Here is a 17787-nt window from a genome sequence, read left to right as displayed (position 1 = left end):
GGTACAGAACTGGCATTATTTCTTCCTTAAATATTGGCTGGAATTCACCATGCTGGCATTTGGGGCTGGAGTTTACTTTGTTGATGCTGAACTACAAATTACATTCTTTAAGTGATTTATGACTATTCAGGGTATCTATTTCTTCTTGAGAGCGCTTTGGTAGTCTTCCTTGTTCTGAAGTTTACTGTGTCTAATACTGTAGCCACTCTCCATTTCTTTTGATTAATCTTTACATTGTGTATCTTTTCTTTTACTTTATTTTTATTTTTTAAATATGTTTTTATTGATTTCAGAGAGGAAGGGAGAGGGAGAGAGATAGAAACATTGATGAGAGAGTCATTGACCAGCTGCCTCCTGCGCGCCACCCACTGGAGATCGAGCTGGCAACCTGGGCATGTGCCCTGACTGGGAATCGAACCCTGACCTCCTGGTTCATAGGTCGATGCTCAACCACTGAGCCACTCTGGCCAGGCATCTTTTCTTTTACTTTTAACTTGTGTCTTTATTCTTAAAGTGGATTTCTTTTAGATAGTATATAATTGGGTCTTACTTTTTTACCCACTTTGACAATCTTTTAATTAGTATGTTTTGAACATTTACATTCACTGTAATTACCGATGCTTGGATTAAAGTCTGCCATCTTACTAGCTCTTTTCTATTTGTTCTGTTCTTTGTTCCTTTTATACCTCTATTTCTGCTTGCTTTGGACTAAGTATTTATGATTCCATTGTATCTCTACAACTTGCTTATTATTAACCTCATTTTAAAAATGTTAGTTGTTTTAAATTTACGTTTGGCTTTAATTAATCACAACCTTCTTTCAAATAATATTATATTATTTCTAGTATAGCGTAAGAAACTTACAATAGTGTACTCACCATATATCCCCATCTTTTGTGTTGCTGTCATATATTTTACTTTTATATATACTAAAAATCCACAATATATTGCTATCACTTTGTATTTAAACAATTGTCTTTTAGAATGATAAAAAATAAGATAGTTTATTTTTATTTGAATTCTTTTCAGAGATCTTCATTTGCTTGTTTCTGTCTGGTATTATTGTATTCCTCCTGCCTGAGTAAGTTCCTATAGTATACTGTAGTACAGTCTACTATTAATTCTCTCAGCTTCAGTCTGAAAAAGATTTTCCATTTTAAATATTATTTTCACTAGTATAGAACTCTGGATTGCGTTTTGTTTTTTAATTTCATCATCTTAAAATATGTTCCTTAATTGTCTTATGACTTACACACAGTGGGTCTGTATATAAGTCATACAGTAGGTCTGTATTTAAGTCATATTCTTATTTTTGTTGTCAGTATTTAATGTGATTTTTTTCACTTACTGACTTCAAGATTTTTCTCATTTTTGTTTTCCTTGGTTTTAGTATGATATATCTAGGTTTTAGAAATCCTGCTTGGGGCTTTCTGAGTCTTGTGAATTCTCTGGTTTAATATGTTATTTAGAGACTTCTTAGCAGTTATCTCTCTGTCTGTCCCAATGGTCTCTCTCTTCTCTTTATGAAATGTCCCCGTGTGTGTGTGTGTGTGTGTGTGTGTGTGTGTGTGTGTGTGTGTGTGTGTGTGTGTGTGTGTGTGAGAGAGAGAGAGAGAGAGAAACTCTTTATTCTCTTTGTGCTTCATCTGGGTAGTTCCTGTTTACCTGTCTTCACGCTCATCAATTCTTTCTTCATCTGTGTCATTTACTGATGAGCCAAAAAGCATTCTTCATCTGTTACTGTGATTTTAAATTTCTAGCATTCCTATTTTACTTGTTCTTACGGTTTCTGTCTCTGTGTGAAGTTCCTCATCTGAGGAAGATGTGGTCCACCTTCTCCATTAGGCCTTCTGACATATTAATTATAGCCACTTTAAGTTCCGTTCTTGACAGTACCAACATCTGAGTCATCCTGTCTGGTTCTCTTGAATGCTTTGTCTCTTGATAAGGAGTTGATTTTTCTTGCCTCTTATGTCCTATAATTTTTTAACTAAATACTGGGTATCATGAGTAGGGTAGTAGAAACTGAGGTAAATAGCATTTATGGCTAAATATGGGTTTGCCTCTTTTTTTCTAGAACCTTAACGTGCAGGCTTCAGTCAAATTGGTCAGGAGTTGATCTTGGTTAGGTTTTATTATTGTTATGGTTACCTTCATGCTTTACTGGCTTCAGATTCCTCTAGTATTACCTTGCACTTAAGTGGAAGGACGGGTGGCCAAACGATATTTTTCTTGGTTCCCATTCCACCCTTAGGTTCTGACCTTCTCTACTGACATCCTTGCCCACTCGGCCAGCAGTAGGCTGCTGGTGTTTGATGCAGAGTGCCTGCTACCTTGCTGTGGGGCGGGGGGGCTCTGTGGTCCTGGTCCAGCCTCAGCGTTAGGCAAGCCCTGTGTCCCAACAAGGTGAAGGGGCTTTCTCAGTGGTCCCAGCCCTCACCCGCCCCAACATAGGATATCTTTAATGGCCTGGGGCCAGGATGGCTTCCTGTTCCTCCCTCAGGAATAAAGGGTTTTTCTATTTCCTCTTCCTCAGTCAAATGAGACTTCATCTGAGGACAAGGTTTGCTACCCTTCCCAGGGACTTATGGTATTTGTCCCACAGGGAAGCAGGGTAAGGCAGGGCTTTGTGTTTTTCTCACAGAGGCAGCTGCTCTCCTCCTTCAGGCCTCTACCACTAAGGAAGGCTTTTTCCAAGTGCCCTACCCCATGCTCAGTTATTCTCTTAGGCACCCCATGAGGTCCATAGAGAAAGGCCTACGAGTGGGTGCAAACTCCCTTCTGTTAGCAGCATTGGGGGTTCTAGATGCCCCTGTTATCCCACACTCAGCTTTTAGCAATTTGTTAAAAATTTTCACTGAATTTTTGTTACCTGTTTGTAGGGAGCCTGACACCAATTTCTTCCATGTTCTGCCAAAGGCAAGGAAACACTCGCATCCTGTCTCTCCTTGGAGGGGTCTACCTGTCTTTACATTTCTGGCTACTTGGTTGCACTGTAACTTAGGTTCTCTGATCAGTTTAAGAAAAGTTATAATTTTGTAGATCACATAGTTTCTTCTTGTTGTAAGAGTGGGTCTGATACTCTCTCCAGTCTTCTTCACCCTAAGAAAAATGGAAACTCTCCAATAGTTTGTTGTTGTCTTGGAACTTCACAGGCTAACCTTAAAACTTATATAGAAATGCAAAAAAAAACAAACCCCAAAACACAAGAATTGCCAAAACATCCTTGAAGAACAAGGTGGTGATAGATAAGGCAGCAAGTTACTGTTGCAGACAGACAAGTAAACCAAGGGGACAGAACAGAAAGCTCAGAAACAGGCCCATGGAAACAGGCATTTAATTTGCAACCAGGGTGGAACTGCAGCAGGGGGGAGGGAAAAATAGTCCCAGAGGTACTGGGATAATTAGGTATCCCAAGAACAAAAAAAAGAAACTTAAAGCCTACTTCGCCTAATAACTAGAAAACAATTCTAGTTAGATTCTAGGTCGATTGTAGGACTAAGTATAGAAGGAAAAACAATTCTATAACTTCTAGAAGTTAATTTAGGACAATTATCTTCATGCTTTGGGACACTGCACAAAAATCAATCATCATAAAAAAGTGCTAAATTGGCGTACATTAAAACTAAGATCCTTTGTTTATCAAAAGACACTATTAAGACAGTGAAAGGCAAGTTACACAGTGGAAAAGATATCTGCAACACACAGAAGTGACAAGATTCATAGCAAAAATATAAAAAAATATATATTTTCTACCACAATAGAAAAATGGGCAAAAAATCTGACTTGGTACTAAACAAAAGAGGATATCTAGTTAACCAATACATGTAAGTAAAGGTGCTCGATTCATTTGTAATCAGGAGGTGCAAGTTAAAACCACAATGCAACAGCACTAAGCAGCTCCCAGTCGGTTCACTCCCAGAAATAACTCAACAGGGCACTCAGTACATGAAAACCAAGAAAATATGTACAAGAATGTTCAGAGCAGCATTATTTGCAATAGCAAAACACTGAAATCAATCTGAATTTCCATCTCCAGTGGAACGGATAAGCTGTATATGCAAACAATGGACCATTCTGGCGCAAAGAACATGAACAAATCACGGCTACATGCAACAACGGACACGGATCTCAGAAACATATTACAGAACAAAAGCAGTCAGTATGGAGTAAAATAAAAGCAATTAATATGGAGCAAAATACTGTGTAATTCTGTTTAATATTAATTTCAAAAAATAGGCAAAATTATACTGTTTAAGAGCACAGGCTTAGGCTAAAACATCAGTATGTGGGTGACTCTGTGAGGGGAGGAGACGGTGAGTGAAGAACACGGGCTCCGGAAGGCCGGCAGGCTCCACTCCTCACCCTGGCTGGTGGCTACGCGGGCGCTCACGCTGTACAGAATTAGTTGACCTGTCTAGGTGTCTTCTGTGCTTTACTGTGTATGTAGTGTACTTCATAATAACCTCCCTCCATATCCCCACACCCCCAAATATCTTCTGGTCATTGGTAAACTTATTTTTTACTACGGGTGCTTCAAATATACGGAACGCTAATACGCTCTTTGGCTTTAACTTTATAGGATTCTAGAAGGGTATTTTGTGTTTTCACAGAGTGTGGTTAGGGGGGATTCTTCCCGTTTGGAACTGAGAGACACAGAATTCAGATAAAAGTTAAAAAATGGCTTTATTATTGATAAATAGCTGGACTAGAGGATATGTGACCACAGTGGGTTACCAAACACCCTACCCCTAAATTAGATGGGCTTGCCCACCAAGTCTGAGGCAGAGGTGAGCATCTTCAGGTTTCCCTGGAGCTTGCCTCGGGAAGCTCAGCATTTGGCTGAAATCAAAGAAATGCAGACGGGACGAAATTTACCCGAAAGATGTCACTCCTCCTTTCCTGACGGAGGGAGTTGGGGAGCTTGCCTTTCCCTCCTGGAGAGTGACGTGGGAATCTCTACACTCTGTGGAAATGTGAAGACTCAGAACTAAACGTTACCCCTAACCGCAGGCCTATGAGCTCGGCTTCACAGTCTGCCTTTGAGGCCAGCTCTCGGAAGCTTAGCAAGGCTGCCGTGGGCAAAGTTTTAGGGTAAGTTTCTCTTGCTCTTACAGCACCTGGTCCCTCCTCCGCTTCTGAACTCTTACATACTCCACGCACCACTGTTTCCGTGGCTTTTCTGGAAGCATCTGCAGGGGTCAGTGAAGGAGGGTGATTATCTAGGTGGATCTTCTCTAAGTCATGTATTTATGAGTAAAGACTATCTTTCCCCTTCTCCATCAGATTAAATCATGACTCACAACTTTAAGAACCTCTGAAGCTTATTTAAATCATTCTTTTTTTTAGGTAAAGTTAAGCTTGGTCAAATACTTGCTTTTTTTTTTTTTTTTAAGAAGTGCTCTATATTGGCCTCCCCACAAAAGACAATAAAAACATAAATAAATATCTACAACTTAAAGTGATTATTTCCCTCTCAGAGTGACGAATGATGATTGCTGTGTGTCCACTCGTGATTTTCATTAGCAGGGATAATTTGTTCCAGGACATTCAGTTCAAACACAGCAGCACATGTTTGTTTTTTTAATTAAACTTCTATTTTTATTATGAAATAACTGTTGATTCACGTGAAGTTTTAAAAAGGAATACAAAGAGATTCCAGTGTGCCCTTTACCCAATTCCCTCCTCCTGCAAAACTGCAGAACAGTACCACAACCATGAGACTGACACGGATCCAGACACGACACAGGATATGCCCCTCATCACAAGGATCCCTTGCTGCCCTTTTAGACACACACAATCCCTCCCGCCCTCCTTAAGCCCTGGAAACCACTAATCTGTTCTCCATTTCTACAATTTTGTAATTTCAAGAGTATTATATAAATGGAATCATATTATATGTAACCTTTGGGATTAGCTTTTTCATTTGGTGTACTTCTCTGGAATCTGTCCAGGCTGTAGCATGCTTCCATGGCTGTTCTTTTTTATTGCTGGGTAGTATTCCACGGTATGGATATCCCAGTTTTTTTTAACCTCTCACCCACTGAAAAGCTCTGCACTGGTTTGGCTATTACAAATAAAGCTGCTATAAACAACCACGTGCAGTCTTTTATGTGAATAAAAGTGCATGAAAACATGTTTAGAATGACATGTACTAGCAGCTTTACAACTGTCTTGCTACCTGAACCTGGGAAGCCCCTGACTCTCTCTCTGAGTCTCAACTACACAAGATACATGCTTCTCAAAGTATAGTCTTTGAAAAATGAACTCCATGAAAATGAACTCCTTCTAAAAGGTGGGGTGGGGATTGGGTTCCATGGTCAAGTGAGTTTGAGGAAATGCTGAACACTATGTTCCTCTTTTTTAAATTTATCTTTACTGTTGAAAGTATTATCTATATTCCTCTTTTGAATAAACAAATGCCTCTTGTACAAAAGGAGGATCCAGTATCCAAGTGCCCGCGTTTAGATCCCAGCTCCATCCCTTCCTAAAACAGTAGCCCGCAGTGAGCCATTCAACTTTCCCACACTTCAGCTTCCTCGTCTGTAAAATGGAGATAGCAACAGTACCCCACTCATATGGAAGGAAAATGAGCCATAAGGACACAAGAAAACACTTGATAAATGTTAGCTCTTATTGCTATTTTGCCATCACAAGATTCATCAAAATTATTAGGATCTTAAAAAGCACATGTCCAGACCCCATCCCTGGAAATTCAGATTCATGAAGTCTGGGTGGAATCAGGTCAGGTGAAGAAGTAGAGGTTTAATCTATATTAGGAATGTGTTCAATATAGTATTAGAGGCAGGATTCAAACCCAGACCAAACTGCTTGATGGGTGCGTCATACTGAGTCCTTCGGCAAATTTAGTAAATCCTTTAAATGACTAGCTCTTCAGTCCTGCAGAAAGAGCGCAGTTCTCTCCTGAACTGAAGGCTTGGCTTGTTAGACAAACTCACGATTCTTCAAGGGGCAGTTCAATAAAATAAAATGCAGTTCTGTGCAGTTGGTACACACCAGCTTTCAAAAAATTCCTAAATGTAGCAGTTAGCAATGATACTTAAAAACTTTATTTGTGAGTCATTGCTTAGCAAATAAACCTGAAAATAAGACATGATTTCCTTAAAAATACAAGAAAACAACTCGGATTGCTATTATTTCTGTGGTGTTGCCACCACACTGCTGATTCCCAGGTCTTGTCATGCAGCAGGTGTTTCCAGTGACTTGGGAGTCACTGCGGAGGTGGCGGCAACCTTCTGACCACTTCTGCAGCAATCCTCAGGTAAGCTCTGGCCTGCAAAAGAACAGACACATGTGTCCCACACTCCACATCAACAGACTCATGAGCTGTTTGCCACAGTTGTCCACTGAATTTAGTAGCAAAAAGGCTGAGTGGAAGAAATTCAAGAGTGAGGAGATACTGCTGTGTACATGGCAGGTGGGGCAGGGAAAAAGAATTTTGGAGGCAACTATTTAGAAGGTGACTTTCTGAAAAAAATATTTAGTACCAGCAATTACTGTTTTTTCAACTCTAATTCCCATGTTAGCAAACTAGCAACCTAGTCTACCTGCAAGAAATTATGCCTTCCTCTTCTGACAAATTAATATCCTGAGTTGGGTACTGCCAAAAATTCTGTGACATAAGAGCTGTTAGTCACTTTAAAGAGGACTATTATTTACCACCTTATAGTCTGTTGTTGGAATGCATTTTCTTTATTCTCTCTGAGAACGGCATCTAAGACAGCACCAAGCACCTGGACGCTTCCTCGCCTGGTGTTTTGGGGACCGTGGGTCACTGGGAGGCGCCTCCTCTCTGGCAGTCCCCATGCAGTGACAGGCCCCCGAGGGGGCCACCAGCTAACCCAATGCTCACAGGCCAGTCAGAACAATGGTCGTGACATTTGTGTTTTAAGAAGTCGTTTTTTTTAATGTACTTATTTCTCCTACTTTATCTATAAAAGTAACTGTAAGACACAATAGTAAGACTTCCTAAAACTATTAACTTACACATTTATATACTTAGGTTTGAGTATATGCTACTGCTACCACAACTACTACTGTTAACAGTAGCTAAAACTCAAGCACATCATATTTGCCTAGTATTATTTCATTTATACTTACAGCTACCCTACATGGTAAATTCTGTCATTACCCCCAATTTATAGACGAGGAAACCAAAACCCAAAAAGGTGAAGACTTGTCAAAAGCTTCACAGCTAGTGCAAGATGAGCTGCCCAACTTCCTGGCCTGCCCGGGAAGGGGACTGTTTGAGGTCTGTTACCCTGACTTGATTTGCTGCTTTAAGTGTGTATCACATTTCTTCATTAAAAAAAAAAAACATGCTTGAACCCTAACATCTGAATTATGCTTTATTTTTCCAGAAAAGTGTTAAAGTTTTATTTTAGTCCATTTTAAAAGAATAGCTCTCCACGCATGAATAAGGACCTTTTTTTTTTTTTTTTTTTTTTTTTACTGAGTACCTACTACACCAAGTACTTCATATAAGTAATCCCACTTATGTAACATGAGCATCATGGGCTCAACTTGGATGAAGAAACTGGAAGCTGTTTGCTCACGGTCACAGAGTCAGTAGGCTGGGAACATTCAAATCTGGGTCCGCCTGCCTCCAAAGCCCAGCTCCTTCTACCACATCACATATGCAACAGTAAGTCAAGACACAAGTAATTATAATTGTAATGCTTCATCTAAAATGGTTTCAATTCCTGCTATAGTTAACAGAAACAATAGTTTTTGTTTAAAAGCAGAAATAACATGGACTTTATAAAGAAATATTTCTCTTAAATCTAATATGTTGATTTTCAGCTGCGCATCTTTATGAACATCTTTTTAATCTCCTAGTATCTATTCTAGTTATTGAAGCCTAATATTTTCTGATGAAAATTTAAAGTTCACTAAGGCAAGCTGAGACAAGGTCATCATTCTATAATATTTTATTCATACTTATGTTAAATGAGAGACATACCTACCAGATGACACAAAATACTGAATGACTCCAGGGTAATCAAATTTGCCACATTTAACCTTTGCTTTTTAATGGACTATCTCCAAGCTTAAACTTTCAACATATGACACTTAAAGTAATGGTTAGATTATCATTTGCTGAGAAACCACTAAAAGTGCTTAGTTTCTAACAGTTTCAATTGCTACAAAACTGTTGAGATTGAATTTTTTCGGCCAGTGCAGTATTATTTCAACAAATACTTTTTTGGTTTTACTGTGTGTGTGTAAGGCATTGATTGGGGAAATCTGTGGGATGTAACGAAATAAAAGGGACGTAGAAGAGCTCACTGGTGAAGAGCTGGGGCCTTTCGGTCAGACAGGCATGGTTTAAAATCTTAGCTCTATCACTTACTAGTTCTGAGACCTTGGGCAAGTTACTTAACTCTTTTAGACTCAGTTTCCACATCTGTAAAATGGTTACAACAACAGTATCTACCTCAAAGGATTTTGGGAAGTATTAATAAGAATAAAGTACGCGAACTATTGGCACAGAAGAAGCAAATAATAAATACTAGTGACTGTTATTATTACAATTCTGTCCTCAGGTAATTTACAATCTCATTGAAGGACTCATATTAATATGTTCTTTCGGGCACTTTTCCTAACCAGGGAATAAGTAAAATAAATCCTTTCCTTTTGTTTAATCCATAACTAGCAGAAAGCACACACATACACATCATATATAAAAAAATATGGTTTAGATTTCTCAAACTATTAATACTCTTTTTCATTGGCTCAACTCTACATAGACTAACCCTTCTCACCTATCCAAGATCTCTGATTGGGCCACCTTGAGGAGGAGATAATATAGCTGGGTCTTACTTGTCTGCTCTGCCGTTAACAAGTAAAAGGAAATGAATGGCAACCAAAGTACAAGAAGTTTTATAAAGAGCTTTGGTCTTTTGTCTTTTATTTTGAAGATTTGAAGTTTTAATTTATCTTACACAGTCATTTCATATTAAGACTATGAGGTAATAATTAAGAAATTATAAGATGATAAAGTTTCCACTTATATCTGAAAGTCTTTACCAGGGATCTCTTATAGCACACCTCCCCAAATCAAATCTTGCTTTAACTACAAAACGTTAGGCTGTTCACATTCCCACAGATGTCACCCAACAATAGTAAAATAAAAGGTCTAATGTTTATGCAAATGAGATTCAGTTGGTTGCAGCATCGTCCAGTACACCGAAAGGCTGTGGGTTCGATTCCCAATCACGGCACATACCCAGGTTGTGAGTTTGGTCCCATCGGGGCGCATATGGAAAGCAGCCAATCTATGTTTCTCTCTCACATCAATGTTTCTCTCTCTCTCCTTCCTCTATCTAATATCAATAAACATATCCTTGGGTAAGGATTATATATATATATGTAACTATAAAAAACTCCACAAACACTGTTGTTTAGAATTTTAAATCATGTTACCTTCTGATGGCTGTTATATAGTCCTTGTTATATTATATTCCTGTAACTTCCTTGCAATGTTTCTTGCTTTTGGAAAATCTCAAAGAAAAAAAGTAAAAATGGACAGGTGGAAAAATATTTAAAAATTTAAACTCAATTAAAATGCACTAGTAAGTAATTAATTTTATTCATCATAATCACCAAAGAATATCTTTAAATAGTTTGTTCTCTGGAGGCATTTAAAAGTACAATTTTTAAAAACCCTCGATTTTCATACAACTTTTCATTCACTGCATAAAGTAAAGCACACCTATGGTAGTTGGGATTGCCAGACTAATTATGAAGGAAATAAAGGGTATGGGTTTTGTTTATATGAAAGATTTCTAAGTAAAGACTGAAAAGGAAATTTAATATTTATCACCTAAAAGAGAAAAGAAAAATGATAACTGCTACACTGTGTTTACTCCGAGAGCATATTCCCAGCAGCTCAATCACCTGCACCGTAACTACTGACCCTTAAGAAAGGGAAAGGAGCTCTGGGCCCCCCAAAAAGGATAACTCACAATAAATCTACTTTAATTATCCTAGACTCCTGACTGTCGATTTACTCTTACTTTATTCACAACTCTAACCAAGCTTGGCTCTTTTACTTTGCAGTTCACACAGGATTAGAGGAAGCAAACTAGAATGAAAGGGGTAGTAGCTATGGATGAACAAAATAACAGTACTTTATATAGAATCACAAAAGACCCCAAATAGCCAAAATAATCTTGAGAAAGAACAAAGTTGGAGGTATTAAACTCCCTGATTTCAAACTATACTTATAAAACTATAGTAATCAAAACAGTATGGTACTGACACAAAAGGAGGCACATAGATCAATGAAACGGAATAAACCCATACTCACATGGTCAGTTAATCTATGACAGAGAGGGCAAAAATATACAATGGGGAAAAGATAGTCACTTCAATAAATGGTGATGGGAAAACTGGACAGATACATGCAAAAAAATGAAACTAAACTGCTTTCTTACACCATATACAAAAATAAGCTCAAAATGGATTAAAGACTTAAATGTAAGACTTGAAATTATAAAACTCCTAGAAGAAAACGTAAGCAGTAAACTCTTTGACATATGCCTTAGAATATTTTTTGGATATGTCTCCTTAGGCATGAACAATAAAAGCAAAAATAAACAAATAGGACTACATCAAGCTAAAAAGCTTTTGCAGAGCAAAGGAAATCATAAACAAAATGAAAAGGAAACCTACCAAATTAGAGATATTTACAAATTATATATCTGATAAGGGGTTAATATCTAAAATACATAAAGAACTCATACAACTCAGTATCAAAAAAATAAACAATCCAATTTAAAAATCAGCAGAAGACCTGAATAGACATTTCTCCAAAGAAGACATACAGATGGCTAACAGATACATGAGAAGTTGCTCAACATCACTAACATCAGGGAACTACAAATCAAAACCATATTGAGGCATCACCTCACATCTCCTGTCAGATGGCTATTATCAAAAAGACAACAAATAACAAGTGTTGCAAGGATTTGGAGAAAAGGGAACCCTCATAAACTATTGGTGAAATTGTAAATTGGTGCAGCCCCTATGAAAAACAGAATGAAGATTCCCCCAAAAATTAAAAATAGAACTACCTTAGAAACCAAAAATTCCACTCTGGGCATTTACCTGAAGAAAGTGAAAACCCTAATTTGAAATGATATATGCACCCTTATGTTCATTGCAGCTTTATTTACAATAGCCAAGATACGGAAGCAACCTAGGTGTCCACTGAGAGACGAATGGATAAAGATGTGATACACACACACACACACACACACACACACAGGATTATTATTATTCAGCCATAAAAAGAATGAAATCTCGCCATTTGTGAAAACATGAATGGACCTAGAGGGTATTAGCTAAGTGAAATAAGTCAGACAGAGAAAGACAAACACCATATGATTTCAGTTACGTGTGGAATCTAAAGGCCAAAACAAACAAGCAAAATAAAACAGAAACAGACTCAGATGCAGAGAACAAATGGACAAATACCAGAGGGGAGAGGAGTAGGGGATGAACAGAAAGGTGAAGGGGATTAAGTAGTAGAAATTTCTAGTTATAAAATAAATAAGTCACGGGCTGTAATGTACAGCACAGGGAACACAGTCAATAATATCGTAATAACTTTGTATGGTGACTAAATGTTTCTAGAATTAATGTGGTGATAGCTCCACATGGCATATAGATGTTGAATCACCACATTGTACACTTGAAACTAATATAATATTGTATGTCAACTATAATTTTAAAAAAGAACAAAAACAAAATAACTGTACTATAAAGTTATACTCATTACCTAAAAAAAAAATAAGAGAGAAACTATTAGAAGATTGGGACTGTTCAGCAAATGAGCACAAAAACTATTATCAAAACTGATGTACCAGATGATGGCTCAGTTTCTAACTTTAATAGCAAGTGCTACTTAGGAAAAAGAGATAAATATGATTGATTTTATTTCAATTTTTAAAAAGAGTAAAATAAAAATATTTGAGGCTTAAAATTGTAAAGCTTCAGTAACTTGAAAATTTATCAACTGTATCCCTAATGAAACACTACTAGTTTTTCCACCTCACCTCCCCAGTCATATTTATTAAAATAAATGCAATTAAAATTCCATCTCTAATGGTTTATACAGTTTCCCTATATCTAACTCAATGTTTCTTTTACATTAGGTTTCCTTCTCCCTACAATCAGCTGACTTCAGATGCTTGAAATGTAATAACCTCGGGTGGTTAGATACTGATAGCCAGCAAGATAAGAACTCTGCAAACTCTCATTGTTCATGTTCTTCATGAGAAAACTGGTTAGGTGATGACTCTTTGTAGGTGAACTTGTTCAGCTGATAATTCAGAGCCAGCACTGGTACGACTGCCATATAAAAGAGTAACTTAAAATGCTTTGAATAAGTTAATATACACATTGCAAATAAACTTGATCTTCCAACCTTCTTTTTACATATCAAAAAAATATATATCCTGTAAAAAGAAATTAAAATACATATTTTAAAATATCACTTACCTCTTCGCTTTCAGGCTGTGAAAATACAATCGGCTGGCCTGTATCTGCAGCTTCCCTTATGTTAAGATGTAAGGGGATGTCTCCTAAAAGAGATATCCAGATAACCATTAGACCTACAAAAGTTTATATTGCTACTTGGAATTTCACTACTTGAACTTCAGAAAGAAATAAAATCTAAACTAAACTGATTCAAATCAACTTGAGTTATAACTATCCTAAAATTGCAAAATCTCTGAAAAAGGAATTTCAAATGAAAATCAGGAGCAAAATACTCCATTTGAGGGTAGTACAGTGATTTATATATTATATGAAAACTATGTGGCATCCCCTCATGGGATAAGGTCTTTGATTTATTTTTTGCTGGAGATCTTCCAGCAAATGGATTGGAAGACATTTGTAAATTATTTTTACCTGTAATACCTGATATAGACACATCAAATCACATAATGAGGAAATTGAAGAGGAGAAGATGGGAAGGCAAAGTAGTTTTAAAAAAAAGCACAATATAATCTTCCTGATGTTGGTTGATTAGTAAGCTAAAAGTACTGAAAAGTAGGCCAGACCTGTTATCTCAACTCTACCTCTTTATCAGATAGGATTACTTTTATTATATATTAATCTTCATAGCATTATAACTTGTGAGTTTGATGAGATCTCAGGACGTATATAATGAGACTCTCCAACTTGCAGACTTGAAGTCTGGGAGGATGGGTGTCTTTCCTGACAATATATTACTATTAGGTAGTGTAATACAGGGGGAAAATGCTTTGATTCACCATCCAATGGACTCTTTCCACCACACCAGTACAGATGAAGCCTTTCAAAAGGCTGAGATGTAAAAGGCAGTAAACGGAGTCTTAAGTAGAAGAGCCGAATTGTCATGGTACTCAGCATTCTTAGAACCACTCCAAATCCATGAAAAGGTTACTGAAACACGTGTGTGCATGTGTTTTATATAAAGAAGTCATTCAGTACCATGCCAGTCAATGTAAATAATGCAGAAGCATATGTTACAAAATTATAAACCTACTACAATTCATATTAGGAAGTACATGGAGGAACAGATATTTTATGCTCCTCCTGCCAGCAAAATTTGGAATCTTAACCAACTCTTTAAGTCTTTAAATGACAAAAAATATATGAATTTTTAGGTAACCATTTAAAGATGATCTTTTTAGTAAATTTTATGTCTACTGTACAGACCAACTTAAGACTGTAGGAAGTTGTCACAGGACCAGGCAAGGGCATATGTGTTATAGAAAATACTTAGAAACTCATAGTTTTTTTTCTCTTGATTTATGAACTGCCATTATAGTAACTGGAGAAATAAAAGTAAGACCTCCTTGATACAGCCACCTATTGACATCACTTTTGCCCTCCAGGGATTCACAATCCTACCATAGGCACAGAAGCGTAGATCAAAAACAGAGGAAAACCTTGTTAGATATAGTGAGAGTGGTAACAAGCTAACAGTTATGTACAGGGAAGGGTAAAAAGGAGTAAAGGTGTGGAGAAAGGCTAGCTCTGTAGGAAAGGAGGGCATGTTTCAGAGACATAAGCTATAGGGATTTCTGTGAGATGACCTGAGACCTTACCTACCACGCATAAACTGTCCCTGTAGATAAATATGGATAAAGTTCTGAAAAGCCATTTTACAAAATTTAAAACACAGGCCAATGGATGACATAAACGGAGGCAGCCAGAGAGTTAGTAAAAGACAAATAAAGGTACCTGTGGGCTTCAATCAGTCAGGAGGCCATAGCTATGAGAGGTCTTTGTTTTATTTCAGTTCCTAATTTCAAATTCCAACCTCTTCATTATTGGAGCCCCTGCTCCAATTCATGGGAGCTACCTCTGGGCTCCCAGGACTGCATTAAGAGGAGAAGGTGTGCCCTGAATTGGAGCTCTAAATTATTTTCCCCATACACTGTTAGATACAGCAGTCTATAATACTATTCAGTAATCAGTGTTGCTGATACCTTTTTAGTGTAACTATACAATTGTGAGCTGTTTGTTAAAAAGTAACTTCCATATGTGAGATTATTTCTCTAGGAGATATGTTTCAAATTCTAAATCACTGACTTATAAAACTGTACCACCCATGTATAAATTGGGGAACTATAATATTATCAACATGATTCAGTAATGCCATTATAATTACACATCTATTTTACTATATAAGTGAATGTCAATCTGTTATGTTATTATGCAGATTTAAGAAAATGAACTTTTTAGGTTAGTTCAATGAAAAACAGTGGCAGAATATGATTAGTGAATATAATTATAGCAATGCATCAAAATATATCATTAGTATTCACCTGGTATTGTGGTGGTTGCTACAGTACAAATGCATAATAACAATAATACATTTAACACCAACTTTTAGAAATGTAATTATAATAATGTTCTGAAATTCCTTGATCTAAGGGATCTTAATTGTAAACTACCTAACACTCATAATTCACTCTATGGCTCCCTTACTCAGCATCTAGCATATGCCTTCCCCAGAACAGAAACTCATTCAATAAGCAGAATATCAAAACATGTTTCCTAAAACATTCATTAGAGTAGCTTGTGGATTTTTAAAAAATCATCTTGTATCCAAAATCTCTGTTTTGCTTACTTAACACATGATTTCATTTCTCCTCAAAACACTAAATAATCCTTCAATTCAATAACATGCACAGTATATATAATGTAAATTTCAGGTGGCAAATACATATAAAAAGATTCCAAAAAATATTGTCTTTCTAGAGCAGAAGGACTGATAAATTCAAAACTGATCAGGAAGGCATTTTTTCATATGCACCAAGAAGTGAGTGACACTTGCAAAAGGTTGTTGCAACATAATAAACAGATATTTTCATACACACCATTTATACTGAGAGATGTGTTCCCAACTTAGCAAACAAACTGATGACCATTATATAAAATGTGTGCTTCAATCACAGTACTCAGACCACAAAACTCTCTTCTCAAATTCAAGTTCTAAGCAGTTTTTATCGATAGCAGAAGGCATCAAAGTTGGCAGAACAAACGTCCTTTATAAAAGCCTTCCACAAATGAAGTATCATGAAAAGCCAAAGAAAGGTTAGCGCATAGGACTGCGCTATACTAACTTAATTCAAAACACAAAGCCAAAAGCAATTCATCATTTTCTGAGACACTCTTCATCACCACACCTGATCTCTATTTTCCCTTCTATCATTTCCTCTGCCAAAGAATAGTCTATGGTCTTACCTAGAATATCAAGGTCAAGGATCTGTGCTAGTTTCCTTGCACCATCAGCACCAAAAATATGAGTTTTGTGTTTACATTTTGGACACTGGAAAACGCTCATATTTTGAACAAGGCCCAGAACCTAGAATAATAAAAACACATTGAAATCAAAACAAAATTAAACCAAATCTCAATTCATTATTTAAGTATTTTTACTGTGTGCCTACTGGTTTTAGTGATACAACGAGTAAGTTATGGTCTCTGCTCTCAAGGAATTCACAAGCTAGTGGGAGAGAAAGACACATTCATTACTTTTAATAATGTGATAAATGCTAAAGAGATATAAAAGACAGGGCTCAAAAAAATCAAGCCTGGGAAGAGTAAGAGGATACTCAGAGTTGCCCATGGAGAACTGTTTGTTCAAGGTGAAGCCGAGAAGAGGCCTATAGCAGGAGTTCTAGGCAGAAGGAAGGGCACAAGCCAGTGGAACATACCCTGCGTGGCCTATCTGGGCAGCAACCTTGTGGGGGCTAAGGCAGAGCTGCTTTGGAAAGGAAGGCCAGGGCCAGAGGGTAAGGTGCTAAATGCCTTCCATGTATTTGAGACTTTCTTCTTGAGACAAAAGAAAACAACAAAAGTTTTTTAAAGTTGAGAAGATGGTATTGAAGAGGTAGTGATACACAGTCAGATCTGTTTCAGAAATTTAGTTCTGGAGGAACAAGATGGGGCGTGGTCAACAGCTGCACCTGCCGCCCACAGCAACCACATCAAAATTACAACTAAAATACAGAACCACCATCACTCAGAGCCTCCTCAAATCTGGCTGCACAGAAGCCCCACAACCAGGGAACTGAAGAAGCACCGACACCGGTAGGAGGGGCGGAGACGCGGGCGGAGCGGGGCTGAATCCCAGAGACGCGGCCCCGGGCCCACACCCGGTGCCGCGGGTTAAACCCGGAGGGAGATCTCGGCGGTGGGGGTTTCCTGGAGGAGTGAGGGGTCCCAGCCCAGGGCTCCAGGGAAGAGAAGTCCCCACAACTC

At 37.6% G+C, this 17787-nt stretch overlaps 1 protein-coding gene across 1 annotated transcript in view; it reads right to left on the bottom strand.

The window, feature by feature from the left end:
* Nucleotides 1-5268: 5268 nt before the first annotated feature.
* The window catches only part of NUBPL (NUBP iron-sulfur cluster assembly factor, mitochondrial), a 186490-nt gene continuing 173971 nt past the window's right edge, over nt 5269-17787 (bottom strand). Inside the window, exons 8-10 of the mRNA XM_016209492.2 lie at nt 16768-16888; nt 13528-13610; nt 5269-7294 (exon numbers count right to left, since the gene is read on the bottom strand). Of these exons, the coding sequence (XP_016064978.2) occupies nt 7232-7294; nt 13528-13610; nt 16768-16888 (267 nt within the window). The 3' untranslated portion in view covers nt 5269-7231. The remainder of the gene's footprint in view (nt 7295-13527; nt 13611-16767; nt 16889-17787) is intronic.

This window comes from Miniopterus natalensis, chromosome 1, assembly GCF_054644295.1.
Source record: "Miniopterus natalensis isolate mMinNat1 chromosome 1, mMinNat1.hap1, whole genome shotgun sequence".
NCBI lineage: Eukaryota > Metazoa > Chordata > Mammalia > Chiroptera > Miniopteridae > Miniopterus > Miniopterus natalensis.
This window is presented reverse-complemented; position numbering and strand designations above follow the sequence as displayed.